This window comes from Hyperolius riggenbachi, chromosome 3 (assembly GCF_040937935.1).
Source record: "Hyperolius riggenbachi isolate aHypRig1 chromosome 3, aHypRig1.pri, whole genome shotgun sequence".
Lineage (NCBI taxonomy): Eukaryota > Metazoa > Chordata > Amphibia > Anura > Hyperoliidae > Hyperolius > Hyperolius riggenbachi.
The window spans coordinates 318,996,896-319,019,439 of record NC_090648.1 but is presented as its reverse complement, the minus strand read 5'-3'; the positions used below and the strand labels follow the sequence as shown (position 1 = coordinate 319,019,439).

Here is a 22,544-nt window from a genome sequence, read left to right as displayed (position 1 = left end):
TTTTGCGTTCGTTTTTGCCGTCGTTTTCGCTTTCGATCGATTCTACTCTCGATTCACTGCTCGATTCCCCTCTCGATTCCTTATCTTTTCTTATCAATTACATTCACTTGAATGAGGAGAATCGAAACGAAAGTAGAATCGACCAGATCCAACAGGTTGGAATTTATCTATCGAACCCATCTATCTAAAGTAAAAACTTAACGTGTATTCCCAGCATTACAGCTCTGTGCTCCCCTGTGGTCGCAATGGCTGCTCCACTGTAGTTATGCCTCTGACTACAAACAGATATACCTCTCCACTTAATGTGGCACTGCTTACAAAATATGTTTACTCAGTTATCAGACCATTTAGCTGGAGACCTGCTCAGTATCTATGTACGGAAGTTCAAGCAGCTATGAAGGAGGTATTTAATGAGAGAGCAATGATAACAGACGGTATATAATGCTGGGAATAAACCATTAGTTTTTTTGGCAGATCTGTGGCACGATAGATAATTTCTGACAGGTCCGATCTGATTTTCATCTTTTTCGGATCGATTTTCTCATAGAAGTGAACGGAAATCAAAACTATTGGCAAATTGATTGTGAAATCGATCGAACAGTAAATCTGCTGAAAAAACTCATCATGTATTCCCAGTAACAGTATCTGCTCATTCAGATAAGCATCTGTTGGAGGTCAGTTACAGCTATTCATCTGTACTCATTGTATCCAACGCCACTATATCACATCATCCAGGAATATGGATTATATAGACAGCCTAATTCAAGTCTGACGTTTCAATTCTATGCGTTGCAGAGCAGTATAGTTTCTAGATAAACCGATGAGCACATTTCTGTCTGATCCTGTGGGCTGCACCATTGACAGCTTTGAATGGAGCCTGGGCTAAGATGCAGAGATACACAGCAGCCATGTGATGCTCAACACAGTGGCATTAAATAGACCTTTACATATTTTGAAAATAATGAGTCCTTAGGAGTTGTGTGGTTGGCTGAATTGCACTTGAACTCTGGTTTTATTGCAGTCATAGGAACGTGGCACACTGCATACTGCAGCATTCAGAAGGCTGTGAAAGGGGCACAATTGTAATACTGTACATACAAACACAATGCATTGGCTTATTGAGGTTGTGGTGCACTGGCACTGTGTTTAGATTCTAAGGTTAGTGAGGTTTGCTACTTGGAACTGTGGACAGTAGCTATCTGGAACTACTTCAGAAGAGTCAGCTGTGGTGGCTTGGATAATAGCACACCCTGTAAGAATGCCAGCAGAGATAAACAGACCACACTTGCACTGGAGTTCATCTGATAATACCTTGGGATTCCCAAAGAAGAGTTTTATTTTGTGGTCTGAAAAATGAAAGCTGGGATTGCCTGATCATCCTGCATGGACAGAAACTGACAATGACAGCAATGATGACAATCTGTTTATACATAGTTTAAGGTTAGGTTCACAGTGGTCAGTTGCATAACACGTTATAATGTCTGTGAACTGCAAAGGAGACTGGACACTTTAATCCAAAGCCTGCATGCAGCAAGTTAGAATAACGTGATCTGTTACAATGCAGTACTGGGAAAAGACCCATAAAATTGAATGGGAAGTGATTGGACATGTTCTGCAAGACAACTAAGCATTGTGAACTGGCCCTAAAGAAATAATTCAACACATTCAGGAAAAGATTAAACTCTGTAAACTATTCTAAGAAAGAAATGTAACCATAGGCAGCAATAAATAGACCTCCTTCACGTCAGTATTTTAGTCCTGTGACTAAGAGGCACACACCTGTATGCATGGCATGCTTCTATATCGATTCATCTTTTCATACAGCTGATCAAGTACATCTGGGCCATGATCTTCTTGAGCGTCCAGGGCTGACATAACGCATACAACCATAATCTGATCCGAGGACGAGGACTTGTTGTTTATAAGCTGATCAAACTCCAGGTCTGTGACATAAGGAACCTGGTGGTTACTACACCTACAAATCCTGCCTTCCTCACCCAGAAGGATCTTCTGTAAAACCACAGGGCAGCTGTTGTGTGACATGTGCCATAGCTTTTCATTTTCTTGTTCAAGACCAGACTCAGGGACTGACAGCACAGCTTCAGGCCTAAAGGCAAGAAAAATAAGAAATAGACACTAGCAGCAACAAAACACTCAACAGGGGCAGGATCTCTATATCCTACAATGAAGAACCAAACAATACAAAAAATTCTATGTGGGTGAGGAAAGAGGGAAGGGATGGGAAAGAAGAGAAGTAGAGGCCCAACTCATAGGGCCACACATCAAAGAATTTGTTTTTGGAGCACAGACGCTTGTGTTTCGGCTACTTCATAGACCGCAATATAGCTTTGTGTCTATGGAGTGCCGGGTATCTGAAGCATGACATAGCCAATCCTATATAATGATAATCCTATAATGATAATGATAAGTAGCATCAAAACCCACCTGTTGCAGAGGTGCTTAAAATTATTCATACATGCTTCCATGCACCTGCTATTAAAATTTTCTATCAACAAATGTGTATGTAAAGTCCAAATTAGAATTAGGCTCAGTTCCTATTTGCGACAAATCTGTTCGGCAGAGTGTAGCGGACAGTTGTGGGTCCGCTCCACTGCGTTTTATAGAGGTGGATGCGTTGCACCATATGTGCCTAAGGCCAACAAACTTGCTGCATTATGGAAAAATGCAGCAAGTTTGGACTCTGCGTTCTGTTTGCCACAACGCGGCAGATGGATCAGGTTTTCTTTTGACAAGTGAAAGTGGATCCTATTTTGAACAATAGGATTTGCTTCCTACACTTACAGGGCCGGTTCTCTCATGAAGCAAGGTGAAACATTTGCATCAGGTGCAGAGATTACAGGGAAGCATTTTTGTAACAGCATGCAGTCAGAGTAGGAGGAAAGTGAGGTGAAGAGGTCATTATTGCGGAAAAGCAGCTTATTGTGCTGTGTGAGGAGTCTGGCAGTGAGTGAGGAGGGGAAGGCAGAAGAGCAGCAGTGCTTCATTTGACTTGCACAGCAGAAGGGAGGAGGTGGCACTGCTGTCCTGACTGAGGAGGGGGCGCATCCTCACAAGTTTGCCTCAGGCAGTAAAAAGTCTAGTACCGCCCTGAATTCTGAGCAGAACTTGCAAAAATGTAACATCATGTGGGAACGGAGCCTTAAGCCTGGGATCCACTAGCAGCGCTTTTCTAAGCACAGTGATTTGAAAAGCTCTTGCTAATGTAATGCTATGTTTGTGATCGTTCTTGAGGGATGTGATTTTATAAAAATCGCCCATAGCATTGCATTAGCAAGACCTTTACAAGTCACTAGAGCTTAAAAAAGCGCTTCTAGTGGGCCCCAGGCCTCATCAGGCTGTGGTCCTTCTTTCCTTTTCCCACCTCACTGTAAAAGTTTAATATTCAAGGGTCTAAATCATAGTTTCTCTGCAGTGAGGATGCAGTTTAACAGTTGTGTAACTCACTGATAACTAATTACAGCTGATAAAAATGACTGTCAAAGAAACAATGCTGGGTACACACTATGCAATTTCCCACCTGGTCGATGGATAATCTGATGGGAAGTTGTATGGTGTGTACATGTCCAAACATATCTGGTCTGGTCGAACTGGCCCACGATCGATAACGAGATCAAAATCGATCCCATTATCAATCGGGACCAGATCGGACATGTTAGAAATAATTATTTCAATACCATCAATCGGATGGTAAGTTGCATTGTGCAGTGCAGGCAACAAATAAAAAAATAAGTCGTTCAAGATTTGAGCTTCTAGTATTTAACTGTGACAATCAGATGTTTAGACGTAGAGCTTAGACTTTAAATACAAAATATTTAAGGGTCCCATAAACTGAGCCGATTAGCGACCGATCGATCACAAATGATTGCAATCGATCTGACATGCTGGAAAATCTAGGTCGATCTGTTGAGATTGCCACCTTAAGACTGTGGGATTTCAGGAAAGTTCTATTTAGGAGCAGGACTATATATGCAATTGTTCATCTCGTCAGTTAATGTGCATACAGCCTTTAGGTCCAATTTCACTGCACACCTCGCTTAGTAAATAACCTCTGGCAATGTAGTCTTCCACTTTCTACGAATATACACAGTATGTATTAAAGACATAAATGTAAATAATAATATTATACATTAGTAATTTTCCAGGTCTGTTTAGTGTAATTAGTTCTTCTTTTAAATGCATGCACTTACCATGATTTACTGACAACACTTAAACCAGATCCATTTTTATGAATGCTTGGATCAGCAACTGTTAGTTCTTTTCTGTTACTTGAAAATGAAGAAGGCCTGAAAAATATAAACCACAAATACATAAATGGCAATATTAACAGGAATAGAATAAGGATTGCGTAAATGTGTTAGAGTGTATTTAATACCACAGTATATGCAAATCTCATCAGCAAACAACTATAATGTAGGCTAAGACAGGACAAGTGGGATATGATCACATGTTCCTGACCATCCAAACAGAGACATACAAGATCAAATGCATTGCATGTGTCTCCATGTGTTCTTTATTACTAGAAATACTACAGGAGTCCCTAATAACAAACATCTGACCACTGTGGTTACACATAAATTGCTGACCTCACATTCCGGCTCAAATTCACAAACACAAAATAGAAAAAACAGCATTTTGTGTTTTATACTCAGCACAATTGCAGATTATTAGGAGAAGTGCCAGAGGCACAAAACTTCTGTAGAATGGTAATTATGAAAGGGACAAATCAAATGCACAATAGACATAGGTATTTTGTTGTGCTGCTTGAAAATAGAGATGAATGGGTCATTTTGCATGTAGAGTCTATGACTAAGTATTATATACTAATATACTCATACTAATATAACATCTGCATGGTGTCCCCAAATTTCCATATCAACAGAAAGGGGGCTACAGATATCAGCACAATGTACATTTTATTTTGTTGAAGCAACTAGTACATACGAATACCACAATTAAAAACACTTAAAGGAGCACTATCAATAACCAAGTGTTGTAAAATGACTATGCACAAATAATGTCTAAGTAGCTGTGTAAGCATTTTCCCACTTTTTATGTTAAATATCAGAGGCAAAGGCTTTAATTTTATTGTGTGTAGATTTTAGCTGTATTGGGATGATTAGTTTGCAAAGGTGAGTCTCTGCTTCAATATTGCACTGTTCTTTGCATGTGAGACTGCAGAGTTGTATGAAAAGCCTCGGTTGTCAGGTTCCACACACAATTACAAACAAGATACATTGTTTGTTTGAATCCCCCTCCCCTCATGGTTCACTTGTCTGTCAGATTTGGCTTCAGTGAAGTGTGAAAGGAATTTGCTGAACAGTAAACTAAGAGATTAGCAGTCAAATGTATACACCACTACTTAGCAGCACTTCCCAAACTATTCTCATCTATAAAAAACAAACATGTTAATCGATAGTGTTGTTTTTACATTGTTTTCCATATACCAATCAGTGGTGTAGCAATAGGGGATGCAGAGATTGCAATAACACCAGGGCCCTTGGGCCAGAGGGGCCCTCCCTCAACCACAGTATTAGCTCTCTATTGGTCCTGTGCTGGTAATAATGACTTCTATAGCTGCATTGAAAGTAGTGATCATTAAAAAACTGTTCCCAATACCCTTCTTGCACCTCTAACACTGTGGCTGCCCTTGGCAATATTTTGTGCACCGTATCAATTGTTATGTATGGAGTGCTTGGGAGGCCCAATGGAAAACTTGCACTGAGGCCCAGAGCACCTTAGATATGCCACTGATACCAATCTGACTATAGAGGGGGCCATAGAGCAAACAAAGCACTGGGTACACTTTACAAAGTTATTCTCTGTTACTGCTCTCATCCATTTCTCTACTTAACTGTGGAAAGCATTAAGCATGCAATACTATGCAATGTAATACTTATGGGTGCTTTTCTTTCTCAGTATGGGAATGTGTAGGATGCTAGTTATAATGTTTTTAAAAAGCAGGCTGCTTGACTGATGCGATTTCTGGGATTTTAAAACATACTCAGTCTGACCTCCTATGATGTAAGGGTTATTAGGAGTGTTTAGATTAGCTGTATTTGTAAATAATGGGCTATGCATGGCTTCTGTATGGTCAGGTATAGACTATCATACCTTGGTGATGCAGAGCTCACAGATAAATCCCAGCGCATACTATATGGATGGGCAGGAGCTGACAGAAAGCGCCCATGCAGATGAGGACGTTCTTTGATTGGCACACTTGTCACATCTGGTTCCATGACAGGATGGGTCTGTGGTCTAGGTGTTGTCACTGTGACTGCAGCAGCAGACTGGACTTTTCTTTTCCGTGGAGTTTTGGGAGGTATGACAGACATCCTTTGTATGTCAGTTGACGCAAGTCCTGTGAAGTCAAATTGTTATTAAATAAACTTTTCAGGCATGAAAAATTTACAAAGAACTTATGTGGGATATTTTTAGTATAGAACAGTGATCACAGTGTCACAATCCCACACAGCACCAAAGGAACTCAAATATTGGGGCTTCTGACCCTTGTAGATAAGTACAGTATTTTTTTTTATACTGTATAGTTTTGTTGGTTTCAAAGGCAAGGGGACTTCAGAGAAAGAGAAGTTAATTTAAGGATGTTATGTTGACCACACATTTCAGTTGTGACTGTTCAATGGCACCTTAGGGCTGATAACAGAATCATGTGTATTATGCAAATCTGAACTGACAAGTTATTAATGACTTATTGATTGATTGTCATCATTTAAAATTTAATGGGATCATTTAAGTTAATTCAAGAGCAAGAACATTTACACCATCTCAATTGAAAATGTTTAAAACATTCAGATGCTCATTTTAGATCTTTTACAATCGTTTTAAAATCAATAGTTTAAAAAAAGATTGTATTACAATCTACAGTCATTTTGGGCAATGAAAATCTAGTCTGTGTACATACTGTACCTTTAAGGAAAATTACATTCTTGTTGAGAAAGACTTTTAAAGCAATCCAGCAATCCTGGATTTAGATAAAAAAAAAAAAAGCTTGATACATACATCAGTAGAAGGGAGCCTCTGGATGCTCCAGAAACTTTCCTGATCCCCGTCAACCCCTCCTCTATTGGCAAGGACCCTCTTATTCTTCAGGGCCACACTCCCCTCATGCGCATGTATGGGCCATACCTGTACATGTACAATAACACAAATTTGCTCCTGCACAGAGGAAAAAGCCATGCATGTGCTATACGTGCAGGCTTCGTGCTATTGCGCATGTGCTGCCCATACTTGCGCATGCACAGTACATCCGCGCTTGTACAAGCAGGGGAGTGCGGCCACAATCAACATATTTGACAATACTTAAAGCAAAGTTGTCCGCACTCCATCATATTAAAAATCCATATCTTTATTTGATCATCAATAAAAGGTACAACAGTGGTACATGGCAGCACAAGAGCTGACGCACTTCCGACCCTTAAAGCACATACATTTCCTTTGTAGTGATAAAACTTAACTTTTAATAATTACATTTAAAGCAATATTCAACGGATTGGCATCTGAAATAAGTCAAATAACTTGCTAATGATGTTGGGACCATAGTCAGCGTATATTGTTAGGATTTGAGTCCTAAGTCCACAATCATCACAGGATAATAAACACACACACACACACACACACACACACACACACACACACACACACACACACACACACACACACACACACACACACACACACACACACACACTTTCACTTCATAAGGAAGCTTTCTCAAGGGAAAAGTGCAATAGTGATAAGTGCTAAGGTGCTATGGTGCAAATCCAACCCTCCTGGGTCCTTATTCGTAGTCAGGAGGATCGATCGGAAACGCGTTAGCTCTTGTGCTGCCATGTACCACTGGTTTACCTTTTATTGATGATCGAATAAAGATATGGATTTTTAATACAATGAAGGAGTGCGGTCAACTTTGCTTCATATGTACGTTAGGAGTGGTGGTCCTGTCTCCTGCACCCGTCCCCACACAGCATAGCAATATATGGTGAGGTGGAGCATCTTCTTTTTCTAATATTTGACAATAATGCTGAATATGTTTAGAGGGAACCAGTTCAGGTATGCTATAAGCTTGATTTCTTTTTTTTAATGTTGATATAAAAATCAGATAAGATAAAATGAAGAGAAAAGTTGAAGTGCAAGTCATTGTGGCAACACTGCCTGTTCTTGGTGTGAATGTGAATCTGTCCTGGGAGACTCACCAGAAGCCAGTCTGTAATGCTCCATCCAGTCATCTGCAATATTTCTTATCTTTCTCTGCAGCTTTCTCAGCTCAGTTGCCGCACTGACGTCATTTGAAGGGCCGATTTGATCCTCTGGTATTTCAAGTGTCTTTACCAGCTCTGATAAAATTGTCTGCATTAAAAACACACCAAAAAAAATCACATTGGCAAATACATGTCAATCACTAGTTTTAACATTTCCTACAAACCTATATAATCTGCTCCATGTCTACTATGCAGTTGCATGTTTACATACTTTAGTCATATAGATAACTGGGGTGAAGAAGACACATCTAGCCCAATAACATTTAGTGTAGCTTGCATTCTTAAAACAGAAGGTATTTGTGATAATTCAGCTTTAAAGATACTCCGTAACAAAAATTGCATCCTGTTTTTTTATCATCCTACAAGTTCCAAAAGCTATTCTAATGTGTTCTGGCTTACTGCAGCACTTTCTACTATCACAGTCTCTGTAATAAATCAATGCATCTTTCCCCTGTCAGACTTGTCGGCCTGTGTCTGGAAGGCTGCCAAGTTCTTCAGTGTTGTGGTTCTGCTATGAACTCCCCCTTCCAGGCCCCTCTATGCACACTGCCTGTGTATTATTTAGATTAGGGCAGCTTCTCTCTTCTCTCTTATCTTTTACAAGCTGGATAAATTGTCCTCTGAGCTGGCTGGGCTTTCACATACTGAGGAATTACAGACAAGGGCAAAGCTGTTTGCAGGAAGAAAAGAGCAGCCTGAAACTTCAGTGCATGAGAGATGCAGGGGGAAAGAAACACATAAATGATCTCTTGAGATTCAAAAGGAAGGGTGTATACAGCCTGCTTGTGTATGGATGTATTTTCTATGTGTGGACATACTGTACATCAACCTACTTCCTGTTTTGGTGGCCATTTTGTTTGTTTATAAACAAACTTTTTAAAACTGTTTTTAACCACTTTTAATGCGGCGGGGAGCGGCGAAATTGTGACAGAGGGGAATAGGAGATGTTCCCTAACGCACTGGTATGTTTACTTTTGTGTGATTTTAACAATACAGATTCTCTTTAAGTGAACATCTGTGGTTACTCACAATGCACTGCTATTGAATATGCAAATTATCTCTTTATGCCCCTGAAGCCAGGCTTGCATCCAGAACCGCTGGTGTATAGCAAGCCTATAGCATATTAAAATTTACGGAGCCACATCAACCCCCAACAGTCGGAAACAGGCTGTTTGCATGTTGGGGTGGATGTGGCTCTGTACATTTTAATAAGCTATAAGCTTGCTATACACCAGCAGTGTAGTAAGGCTGCACAGTATGCAACTTTTCCATTGCTTTCGATTTCTCAATCTGACCTCAGTTGTGCTTAGTAAAAGAAAAGGTAGTAATATTAACTGGATAGTATGAAAATTGTTGACTGAGAAATGATTTATTCCCTATGTATAACTATTTATAAAATAAGTATAAAGATTTTTAGCAAAAAAAAAAGTTGTATTACTAAAACGTTTATAAAAGACCCAAGCAGCTCGGGGTGACCCAAAACTACTAGGAAAGAATAGGGGATTAAATGAGACCAAAAAGCCCTCCTACTAAAAAGCAATGCTTAGTGTAGCTTGGAACCCCCCAGCTAGAGGCAGAGACAACTTGTGCAGCCCACAGGTAAGATATGATTAGCTGACAAGAAGTAATTCAAGGTGGCGTAAGGCCAGTGCTGTTCATTGGATGGTTGGGAACACAAGCTGAGTTTGATGCAAGCAGTGACAAGGATGTAGCCAAGTTATAACCAGAAGCTGTCAATCAGTAGTCAGGGTCACAGGAAGAGCTGGAGCAATAGAACTTCCAAAGTGATAAGTACTGACAGCACTGGAATGCTGTTACATGGGCTTTCAGTGTATACTATTGTAGTATACAGTACACTATTTGGCACCTTTTTGTGCATAATGCGTGAGCAGCGTGACATATATTTTATGCGCACATTACACAAGTGTTGCATGGGTTACCACACTCCTGTGCATAGGTCTCAATACAGGGATGAGCCAGCATACACACACTCCTTCTGGAGGATATTAAAGGGCCACTACCAGCGTATGTGCACACTTGGGCCCAAGGAAACACAGGACAAGTATGTTGACAATAAGTTTGCTTCACTGGGTTTCCTATTAGGACACATTCATGTTGCAAGGAGAAGGAATCGTGCATATCCAGAGGGATACTGCTCTACATGTACAAATTCTGCAGTATTCACTCCCATCTCACCTACAGATGAGAACAAAAACAAGGCAGCTTTCACATAGAAACATAATGCAGAGCTACTGAACTTGACCTAATTCACATCAGACTAATCAAAACTATGTTTGTGGAATACCGTTTTTTTTAAATACTTCAATATAGAGCTGGTTTGAAAAAATATTTGTTTACATTGAAAATATACAGTAGTAACTGATTTGAGAATACATTGCCAAGCCTGTCTTTCTCACATGACTGTACTATCACATGGTTCTCAGCCAATCAAAGCGCTCCATTAACAAAGCAGTTCTGATTGGTTGTAGTAAGTGCTGGGACAAACTCCTATAGTAGCACAGTACTCCCAGAGCACAAAACAGCAGGGAAACAGCATGCACATTAATGGGGTCTAGCTACATGTAGCTCACTAATCTACTATGGCGGCACTACAGAGGAGTAACAAGTTCAGTTCATACTATACATTTAATTATTACTGACAAAGAACAAAACAGAAGACAGAGAGGCAGTGCTGAGTAAAATGTATGACAACAATAGAATTAATAATAGCTCTCATTTATAATGTATAAGACACAAGCGTGCAGCAATATTATCCTCATGAAAACAAAGACATCTTTGCAAAGCAGGAGGTCAGCAGAAGGTTGTGGCCATGACCTGAGCAATCGCTTCTGCCTGCCTCAGGGAAAGTTACAACATTGTAACTAAAATTGTAACACTAATGCAACCCTGTGGATAATGATGTAATAAAGTATACTCAATGTTATAATTTTACTAATTCTGGGAATATTGTAATTTAAGAAACATAAGGACTGATGCACTGATGCACACAGCAGTGGTAAAATTGCCATGCGTTGCCTGCCTTTTGTTTCAGAAAGCAAATTTAAAAGCACAACTGAAGCGAGAGGGATATGGAGGCTGCCATATGTATTTCCTTTTAAGCAATATCAGTTGCCTGGCTATCCTCCAGATCTTCTGCCTCTAATACTCTAAGCCAGTGATGGCGAACCTTTCAGAGGCCGAATGCCCAAACTGTGACCCAAAATCGACTTCTTTATCGCCGAGTGCCAACATGGCAATCTATATTGGATACTGGCTGCCCGGCCCCATGTGATCCCCGGCTGGGCTGGGAGCAAAGGCAAGGGCGCTTCTAGCCATTTTGTCACTCCAGACGAGAGAACCTGTGCCCAGGGCCGGATTAATACTCTTTACTGCCCAAGGCCACTGTCACCAGCCAGATGACCCCTTCCCTCTAGTATAGTTAACCTGATGACCACCCCAGTATAGGAAGCCAGATGACTCCTCCCCCTTTTAGGTAGCCAGATGATTCCCTTAATCCCTCCTTTTCCCACCACCTCTGTAACGGTCGAAGACATTACCTCTGTGGGGGAAAGCAGCGCAGCTGCTTTCACACCTGATGTCACCTCTGCGGCCACGCCATCCCGGGTGTCGCTTCCCGACTCAGGGGGGACAGGAATCTCTCTTGCACAGCAGCTTAAATCCAAACGCCTGCGCATGGAGCAAAAGGACCTCACCCCCAAGCTTAGGATTGCTGTGTGATTATTCTGTTATACTTTAGTCCAGTTCCGGGGGGTTGAGACCAAGGACCTCACCCCCAAGCTTAGGATTGCTGTGTGATTATTCTGTTATACTTTAGTCCAGTTCCGGGGGGTTGAGACCAAGGACCTCACCCCCAAGCTTAGGATTGCTGTGTGATTATTCTGTTATACTTTAGACCAGTTCCGGGGGTTGAGACCAAGGACCTCACCCCCAAGCTTAGGATTGCTGTGTGATTATTCTGTTATACTTTAGACCAGTTCCGGGGGGTTGAGACCAAGGACCTCACCCCCAAGCTTAGGATTGCTGTGTGATTATTCTGTTATACTTTAGACCAGTTCTGGGGGGTTGAGACCAAGGACCTCATCCCCAAGCTTAGGATTGCTGTGTGATTATTCTGTTATACTTTAGACCAGTTCCGGGGGTTGAGACCAAGGACCTCACCCCCAAGCTTAGGATTGCTGTGTGATTATTCTGTTATACTTTAGACCAGTTCTGGGGGGTTGAGACCAAGGACCTCATCCCCAAGCTTAGGATTGCTGTGTGATTATTCTGTTATACTTTAGACCAGTTCCGGGGGTTGAGACCAAGGACCTCACCCCCAAGCTTAGGATTGCTGTGTGATTATTCTGTTATACTTTAGACCAGTTCCGGGGGGTTGAGACCAAGGACCTCACCCCCAAGCTTAGGATTGCTGTGTGATTATTCTGTTATACTTTAGACCAGTTCTGGGGGGTTGAGACCAAGGACCTCATCCCCAAGCTTAGGATTGCTGTGTGATTGTTCTGTTATACTTTAGACCAGTTCTGGAGGGGTTGAGACCAAGGACCTAACCCCCAAGTTTAGGATATTGCTACTCTGTTATTGCTATTTGTTTAGACTAGTTCCCGGGTGTTGACGCTACGGATTTCACACCCAGACTAGGTTATTGCTTCTGTATTGATCGCCTGTGTATGACTCTTAGCTTTTACTCTGACCCTGATCCTGCCTTCTGATCCTGTACTTTCGCCTATCTGCCTACCTGTTGCTGAATCTCTTACCGACTATGCTCTTGTTTCACGATTCTGTACTGATGCTTACCTCTCTGTTGCTGTACCCTGCCTATCTGACCACTCTACTCGCCAGTGGGCCCTCGCCACTGGTGAGGTGTTAACTGCGCCAGCTCCGTTGGTTAAGCAGCTCTGCTAGGCTATAGTTTAGCCCTAATTACCTGCTCATAAGGAACCCTTTGTTTTAGTATTACTGTATCTCGTAGGCTGCAGTTCAATATGACTCACCCGCACCTCGGGTGTTCATTTGCCTGCAATATGGTCTGAATCACCCGCTCCTCGAGAGATTCAGTCCCTTCAGTATTGTTTCCCCAGCTTGCTGGAGGTTGTACGTTAGTACACACGCAGTGTACTGTTCCTACCTCACCAGCCCCTCTGGTGAGGCCTCATTAAAGTATTATAGTTACGGTTACACCAATCACTACACTCTCTGCTCTCAGTCTTGCTATACTGGCATTATTGGTGATTCTGCGGATCACACATAATCGGGTATAGCGTCTGCATTGTTGGTGATTCCGCAGATCATCAGCAATCAGATATCTGAGCATTAATCGTCACACTCTCTTTCAGTATAGGTAGCCAGCTCACCTCTAGACACATGGCGAGTTATTGGCGGAGGGGTCATAAAGATTAGTGGTGGTGGTGGACACAGCACGCGTGCCCACAGAGACGGCTCCGCGTGCTGCCTCGGGCACACGTGCCATAGGTTCGCCATCACTGCTCCAAGCCGTAGCCCTCAAACAAGCATGCAGAAGATCAGGTGTTTCTGACATTATTGTCAGATCTGACCAGATTAGCTGCATGCTTGTTTCTGGCGTGATTCAGACACTACTGCAGCCAAATAGATCATCAGGACTGCCAGGTATTGTATGAAAGGAAATGAATATGGCAGCCTCCATATCCCTCTCACTTCAGTTTTCCTTTAAGGTCCTTTCCTACTATGCACATTGCATTGCAATAACTTTGCAACAGTGAATACAGTGAAGCAATTAAAAGTATGCTTCACTGCCACAGTAATGCTGTGGTTTACTCTGACAAGTTTAGCTGGATTTATACTTTGTGCCCCAAGGCCAAGTATGTTGTGTCTCCACTTTCTTGTGCAGCAGTGCTGCTCCCATTTCATGTACAGCTCCCTCTAACATGTACAGCTCCCTCTAACTGTACAGCAGCCCCTTTCTTTCATGAACAACTCCCTTTGGCAGTAGTTTCCCTTTTGTATGTGTTGTTCCTCCTTTTTCATATGTAGAAACCCCCCTTCATGTCCAGGTGCCTCATTGGGCTGCAGCCGCCCAAGGCCCTGTGGCCTTTCCAGAACTCCCCCCTGCCGACAAGACCCGCCGTCCCGCACCTGATGTGAATGTACCATAGAAATATCATTGCATTGCGTTGGAATGCTAAGAAAGGACCCTTAGGGCCCGTACACAGTGCATGCACTTTGATTAAATAATCAAATCTTTCATGAGAGAAATAACTACTAAGGGCCTGACCCCACTGACGCAGTTGTGTCCGCTTTTCAGTTACACATCATTGTTAGAGATGCTGAAAAGCGGAAAGAAGCGGATACAACTGCGTTAGTGGGCTCAGGCCCTTAAAGCGGAATATAACCCTGCATTTCAACTTTGCTCTAAAACATTATTTACAGCATATTATATGCAAAAAGCATTTTTTTTTTTACTAGACCAGCATTGGAAGGGTTAAACACAGAGGTTTTAAGTTCCGAGCAGACGTTCAGATAGTTACATTCTATTTAGTTATATGTATATATTTAGAAATGTTACACACTCTTTGGCTGTCCTCCAACTCCTTCTCCGTGAGAGAGATGAGTCACAATAAACACTTAGATACATTTGTGTAAACAAAAAGTATCTAATTCAAGTTCGGATGCGTCTGCAAAAATCTCCAGGGACTTTAAAGCCCTGTGTAACCCTTCCAATGCTGGTCTAGTAAAAAAAAAAATGCTGGTTGCATATAATATACTTTAAATAATGTTTTAGAGCAAAGTTGAAATGCAGGGTTATATTCCGCTTTAATCTACATGAAAAGACCACTTTATCATACAATAACTAACCAGCAAATAACCCTAATACAGACAGCTCCACTGAAATAAAAAGCCTTCCAACAAAAAGTAGATAGAGGTTTGTATGTTTTTTTAAATGTTGGCGGACACATTACTGTGCTGGAATGTGCATGGTATTGAGATGGCATAACTTCTGGCAGTACTGTGCCTTTTCCACACGGAGGGACTCAGGCTAGCCACCATTAAATTGCTGCCAGTTACTATACAGCACATAACTTCCCCTGAATAAATGTTTTGGTTTAAATACCCAGGTTCTCTGATCTGCCAGTAAATCAGAAGACATAAAACGGGAAACAAATCCACTTGTGCAAACTAGTAAGCTAATCATTTGGATAATTGCTTCCAAAACAAACAAGCCCTTCAATGTTTATAAAGCTTCAATAAACTTATGAGTCTCAGTGCAGATCATCCACAATAGCTTCAACAGTAGCAACCTGGTAAGAATAAAGTCACAGGGTACCCCTCCATTAGAATCAATCAAAAGATCTTTATGTCAATATAGTATTGCGTGACTCCAACTCAACGGGTTTTAACAAACTTGAATCTACTGTGGACCCTGGATGTAAGTCCAACGTTTTTTTTTTTTTTTTTAATTTGCTGCAACATATAATTGCTTTCTTTAATGGAGATTTTTTTCGGTTTTGATAAACAGTTCATACTTAGTTTATATTTATTCTAATGTTTTAAATTGATTTAAGGAGGAAGAGGAAGCTAAACAGACGATAAACCACTTAGGTGGCAAAATGCTGGTTTGGGTTGTCAGTGGCTGATAAGCCTCTCTCTCATATGACGAGGGTTGGGTATCTTTACTGTTGATGATCACCAGGGTGATACCGTTGAAGCTATTGGCCCCTATTCAGTTTGTTTTCCCTTAGTTGATATTTTTACACGTTATTAATAAAATGCCATATAAAGAGAAACTGTAACCAAGAATTAAACTTCATCCCAATCAGGAGCTGATACCCCCTTTCCCATGAGAAATCTTTTCCTTTTCACAAACGGATCATCAGGGGGCTCTGCATGGTAAATATTGTGGTGAAATCCCTCCCACAGTGTGATGTCAGGACCATGGTTCTGACATCACACTACGTGAGACTTGTTGCATTGTGGGACATAACCGCTGTTTACAGCTGTTTCCAACAGCCAAAAAAGCAAGCAGCATCTCATTCCACTGACATCACCTGCCAGCAGTAAAAATGTCACCATGTAATAAATGTCAGAATGTAAATCAGGGATAGGAAAGATTTTACAACAGGCAAACACTGACTAAATTACTTATACATAATTATTGTAAAAATTGAGCACATATTTTATTACATTATTTTCACTGGAGTTCCTATTTAAGCCACCAGCAAGTAAGAGAGATATATTTCAGTATTATTATTTCTGAATAATTTCAGTACTTTCTCACCTACTTTTTGGTACTTTTTCAAATGCAGGATACTGAAAAGTTATTTTAAACAGAAGATGAAAAATGATCTCCTAGGAGAAAAAGAGATTTGAATAAGGGCCTATGTGTCTGATTTGTACTGAGACTTAAACGCAACTGTAAATTCACTGAAAACAAACAGTTTCACTTACCTGGGGCTTCCCCAAGACCCCAGCAGCCTTCCTGTCCCACGGCAGGAGAACAATAGCTCCGTTACCGTCCACTTACAGGTCGACGGCAACTGCGCCTGCCCGGCCCGGACTACGCAAAGCTTTCTTCGCATACCAGCCCGCAATAGCGCCCTGTGCTATGCGCAGGACACCATAGCGGGCGGGAAGGTGAACAAAGCTATGTGTAGCCCGGGCCTCGCAGACGCAGTTACCGTAAGTCGACGGTAACGAAGCTGTACCGCGGTGGGAGAACAGAAGAATGTGCAGGACCGGCGCGGGGCAGGATGGCTACTGGGGCTTGGGAGGCCCCAGGTAAGTGAAAGTTTGTTTCAGGGAATTTACAGTTCCACTTTAAAGGAAAAAAGTCTCCCCTAGGGTGTATTCACCTCGGGAGGGGGAAGTCTCTGGATCCTAAAGAGGCTTCCCCCATTGTCCTTCACAGACCCGTTGATGTTATTAAAATTGTATCTGTCTGTGTTGTAAACTCACTAAACAGAATCTGTTAAATAAGAGAAAACACTGAAAAGACGTAAGGACAGTAACGCTTCTATTCTAGGTATCCATGTTTTCTACTCACAGCTTTCTTTGGACTTCTCTTTGCATCTTTCTCTTTGACCTTTTTTCTGTTTGCTTTAGTCATTTCCTTTGCAGTTTTTGATGTAAAATTCTCACCTGTCAGGAGTTGACCCTAAAATAAAGGATAATAAAGTAATGTTTACAGCCATTTTTTAATATATAAATCCTGCAGTCAGTTTCTCGGGTATACCGTCAAAAGTCCTAATGCAAATTTTATACTGGGATTCCCTTCCCCCAACTATATAAAGCAAATTTATTGGTAATTGTTACCACTGCTGATCAATGAAGAGCAGATACAGAGGCTGCCCCAGGACGCTATGTGGGCCCTCTGGAGAAGGAAACCAAGCAGTCTCAGCCTCTTCAACTATTTCTATGCTGAACAATAGCAGAAGGGGCCTATTTTTAAAAGTTGTGAAAGATGCAAAATGGATAGAGTACATAGTTTTACTAACTATGCTGAGTATTGTTTGTAGAGTCATGGAATATTGCAAGAGGATTTCCCATCATAACAATATTTTCCTCCCCTTCAAGGTGGGTAAGTCATCACACTGTTTTATTAGGGCCTTTTGCAACTGCATGAGTTCTGATGTGATTTTTTGGAATGCCCACGTTTGGCCAATCGAGCCGCTGCCTGTACAGAAATGGTACACCGTCTCCAGAGCTGTTACCTCTATAAGATTACATTTTTCCCCAAATGCAAGCACTCTCCCTGCTGCATTTGTTCAGTGACTAGGTTGGAGGTGCAAAAAAGGGGGGGGCACTAAATCAGTACTATGCAATTTTTTTGTGACACCGAATGTTTCCTTTTTTTTTCTTGCATAACAGGGTGTTGGCTATTGCAATCTGCAGTAGTAAAAGGCCCTATGCAAGTAACTTCCATATAACGTCCCGCCGACCCACTTATGCAGCTGAACTGTTGTAATAATGATAATAATATTTTATGCTGTATGATTGGTCAAATAATATTTCCTGTGGAGAGGAGAATTATCTGTTCTGTTTTCCTAGCTAATAATGGTCATCTGAGAAACGCTTTACTGTTATGTGCTTCACTGCACATCACAATGATGAGTATTCTGCAACTGAAACAAGTTAAAAGTTTAATATGCGAAATTCTGCGATGTACACAAATGTCAGATTCCTAGTTTGCCATTTACCTTCTGTTTTTTATTATTGCATTTCCCCATAGCATGGACTGTGTCACTGCAGGGGGTATGAAAGGGAGGGGGCTTCATGCTGTTTGGCACTACAGACCTAACCACCACTGATAGCATGCAGCATGAACTTTGCTTTTTTACAATGAAAAGAAAAAGTATTTTTGCAATAAACGTTTACAGTTGCATTGCTATGAAATACAGTGACATAAAACCTATGCTGTATCAATGTATATCTATTATATATGTGTAAGAGCTCTGTCGCTGTCTCTCTTACCAGGTCATCATTCTGTGGAGGTGAGATGTCTTGCAGTGGTGAGAGAGACAAACGCACTGTCTCCCGCTGCCATTTGTAGGTCAAGCTAACAGAAAACTGGCCAGAGATCTTTATAGAGAGATATTCATTGACCTAGAGAAAATGCACATAACATATATAACATTTATTTTACTGTTCAGGAATTTTGCTTAAAGGAGACCTGAACTCAGAACTTCCTCTCTGCTCTAAAAGATACGCAACAGCATAATAATCTGTAAAGAAAAACATTTCTTTGTTACACCTGATACAAATCCTCCAATAAATCTGCAATGTTTCTACTTCCTGCTTTCATAGAAGCAGACATATTGTCAACATCCTGTGTTTTCAAATAAGCTTACTTGCCTTATCTGCCGTGGCAGTCAGGTGACACAGGGGAGAGATCAAATTACAACTTGTAATTAGACACAAATGAGTGGGAATTAGACAAGCTAAACTCTCTAAATACATACAGGGTGCATTTCTCTATGTTTTCATTCTGTCCTGTGGAAGAGTTCAGGTCCACTTTAAAGAAACCAACAAAAAGACATTATTCCAAATGTTGTCTTTTTACTTACCTTGTATTAATTAAATATATCTCAAATAACATTTACATATTTGTTTATTACTGACTATATTTCATATTTTGGAGCTAGTGTGGTTGGGATGAGCCAGCGTGAAAGTCCATAGGGAACAATCCTCCAATTAAAGTAACATCTACAACTCAAAGGACTTACGAGGCGAAGATGGTAAAAAAAGTTAAATACCTATTCAGTTTTATGACCCTTAGGGGACGCCATCCGTATCCCCCCTTCCATTCTGCCACGTTTGTAAAGCAATACCCAGGCTCATGGGGGTCCCGACCTGATCCCTCGGGTCGTCCTCAGCTGCCCCACTGAAGATGGCCGACCTCATTACGGCAGTCTCACGTGCTTAATGTACACGAGACTGCCGGTAATGAGGTCGGAGCTTGAGGAGGACTTAGAGCTGCGCAGCCGCGGCCGGACCTGACGGCCATCTTCAGTGGGGCAGCGGAGGATGACCCGAGGGATCGTGTCGGGACCCCCATGAGCCTGGGTATTGCTTTACAAGCGCGGCAGAATGGAAGGGGGGATGCGGATGGCGTCCCCTAAGGGTCATAAAACTGAATAGGTATTTAACTTTTTTTACCATCTTTGCCTCGTAAGTCCTTTAAAGGACTACTGTAGGGGGGTATGGTCTGTGCCTGCACAGTACGCTCCTGGTGACATCAGCGGGAGCGAGGACACGGCAACGCAGGCGCAGTGGTTTTCAGACTTTAAAGTCTGAAATTCCAGAAGTGAACCGGAGACAGGGACCAGAGCATCTGTGAGTGGCTGCGCAGGCACAGGATGTCTGCGGGGGACCATTAGAAGCCCTGGGTAAGTTCAACTCATTTTCCCCCGACCCCCCTACAGTATTTCTTTAAAGCATTCTAATTGGCTGAATAGTGTGAGTGTATGTGAGTGTATGATTACTACGACAACCCATCTGAAACATAGCAGTTAGAGAGGGCTCTGTCTACGCAATTATGTTAAAAGAATTTCCCAATGGACTTTCTTGCTGGCTCACCTCAAGCATACTAGCACCCATATTTTTACACCTTAAATTAAGGCCAAATTTACATCTTAGGAACTGATAGACACTGATGGCTCATCACCTTAAACACTACAGCTCAGTCTCAACACATGCCACATCCTAAGCCACTTTTATGCTGATAGATAGAAAATATTATGCTGAAATAAAGAGGTTGTAAAGAGTCGGCAGTGCCATAAAAAAGCCATTACAGCTGAGCTGCTGCCATTGCAGATTCCCTATTACATGTGTCCAGTGGCGGACACAGGCAGCAGTGGGCCCCTGTGCAAAATATCAATTGTGGGCCCCCCTGACCTGCGGCGCGCGAAGCGCGCCGCGCCCCAAAATGGGTGCAGCTATAACCTGCGGCGCGCGAAGCGCGCCGCGGCAAAAAATGGGCGTGGATAGAACCTGCGGCGCGTAGCGCCGCGGCAAAAAATGGGCGTGGCAATGACCGGATAAGGGCGGAGCTAACTGTAATTTAAAGTGATCCCGGGGTGAGAGTGATATGGAGGCTGCCATATTTATTTCCTTTTAAACAATACTAGTTGCCTGGCGGCCCTGCTGATCTATTTGGCTGCAGTAATAAACTGAATTACACCAGCAACAAGCATGCAGCTTAATCTTCTCAGTTCTGACAATATTGTCAGAAACCCCTGACCTGCTGCATGCTTGTTCAGGGTCTATGGTTGAAAGAATAAGAGGCAGAGGACCAGAACGGCAACCAGGCAACTGGTATTGCTTAAAAGGAGAGAAATATGGCAGCCTCAATATTATTCTCACCTCAGGTTCCCTTGAAAAGTGCAACGCAAAGACAGTGGGCCCAAGTTTTGGTGACCCTTTCCCCAGAAAATTCACATAATTGTGCAGGTTTTCTCAAGAAAATACACATAATGTGAGCAGATATGCCCAGAAAATACGTGCAATCATGTCGGCAGATATGCCCAGAAAATACGTGCAATCATGTCGGCAGATATGCCCAGAAAATACGTGCAATCATGTCGGCAGATATGCCCAGAAAATACGTGCAATCATGTCGGCAGATATGCCCAGAAAATACGTGCAATCATGTCGGCAGATATGCCCAGAAAATACGTGCAATCATGTCGGCAGATATGCCCAGAAAATACGTGCAATCATGTCGGCAGATATGCCCAGAAAATACGTGCAATCATGTCGGCAGATATGCCCAGAAAATACGTGCAATCATGTCGGCAGATATGCCCAGAAAATACGTGCAATCATGTCGGCAGATATGCCCAGAAAATACGTGCAATCATGTCGGCAGATATGCCCAGAAAATACCTGCAATCATGTCGGCAGATATGCCCAGAAAATACCTGCAATCATGTCGGCAGATTTGCCCAGAAAACACATGCAATCATGTAGCAAATTTGCCCAGAACATACATGCAATCATGTGGCAGACCTGCCCAGAACATACACGCAATCATGTGGCAGACCTGCCCAGAACATACACGCAATCATGTGGCAGACCTGCCCAGAACATACACCTGCTAAAATAAATAATAAAAAAAAAACATTTACTCACCTGCAGCAGCAGACCTCCTGTCCCAGCCTCCATCCGGCGCGCAGCTCCCATGGGTGGTTGGGTGGATAGGTAGCCTGGTGGGTAGGTAGGCAGCCGGGTGGGTAGGTAGGTAGCCCTTAGCCGGGTGGGTAAGTAGCCTGGTGGGTGGCTGGGTAGCCGGGTGGGTAGCCTGGTGGGTGGCTGGGTAGGCGGGTGGGTAGGTAGCCTGGTGGGTGGGTAGGTGGGTGGTTAGGTAGCTGGGTGGGTGGGTAGGTAGCCTGGTGGGTTGGTAGGTAGCCGGGTGGGTAGGTAGGTAGGTAGCCTGGTGGGTAGGTAGGTAGCCTGGTGGGTAGGTAGGTAGCCGGGTGGGTGTGTAGGTAGCCGGGTGGGTGGTTAGGTAGCCGGGTGGGTGGCTAGGTAGCCGGGTGGGTAGGTAGGTAGCCGGGTGGGTAGGTAGGTATCCGGGTGGGTAGGTAGCCGGGTGGGTGGGTAGGTAGGTAGCCGGGTGGGTAGGTAGCCGGGTGGGTGGGTAGGTAGCCGGGTGGGTGGGTAGGTAGCCGGGTGGGTAGGTAGCCAGCAGGGTGGGTAGGTAGCCAGCAGGGTGGGTAGGTAGCCAGGTAGATAGCCGGCAGGGTGGTTAGGTAG

At 42.6% G+C, this 22,544-nt stretch overlaps 1 protein-coding gene across 4 annotated transcripts in view; it reads right to left on the bottom strand.

The window, feature by feature from the left end:
* Positions 1–22,544, bottom strand: part of LOC137563817 (uncharacterized protein C3orf20-like) — a 96,876-nt gene that overhangs the window by 18,236 nt on the left and 56,096 nt on the right. For all 4 annotated transcript variants that reach the window (XM_068276789.1, XM_068276790.1, XM_068276788.1 and 1 more), the window contains exons 10-15: positions 18,762–18,893; positions 17,335–17,445; positions 8,232–8,385; positions 6,133–6,379; positions 4,209–4,304; positions 1,780–2,107 (exon numbers count right to left, since the gene is read on the bottom strand). In XM_068276789.1, the coding sequence (XP_068132890.1) occupies positions 1,780–2,107; positions 4,209–4,304; positions 6,133–6,379; positions 8,232–8,385; positions 17,335–17,445; positions 18,762–18,893 (1,068 nt within the window). The remainder of the gene's footprint in view (positions 1–1,779; positions 2,108–4,208; positions 4,305–6,132; positions 6,380–8,231; positions 8,386–17,334; positions 17,446–18,761; positions 18,894–22,544) is intronic.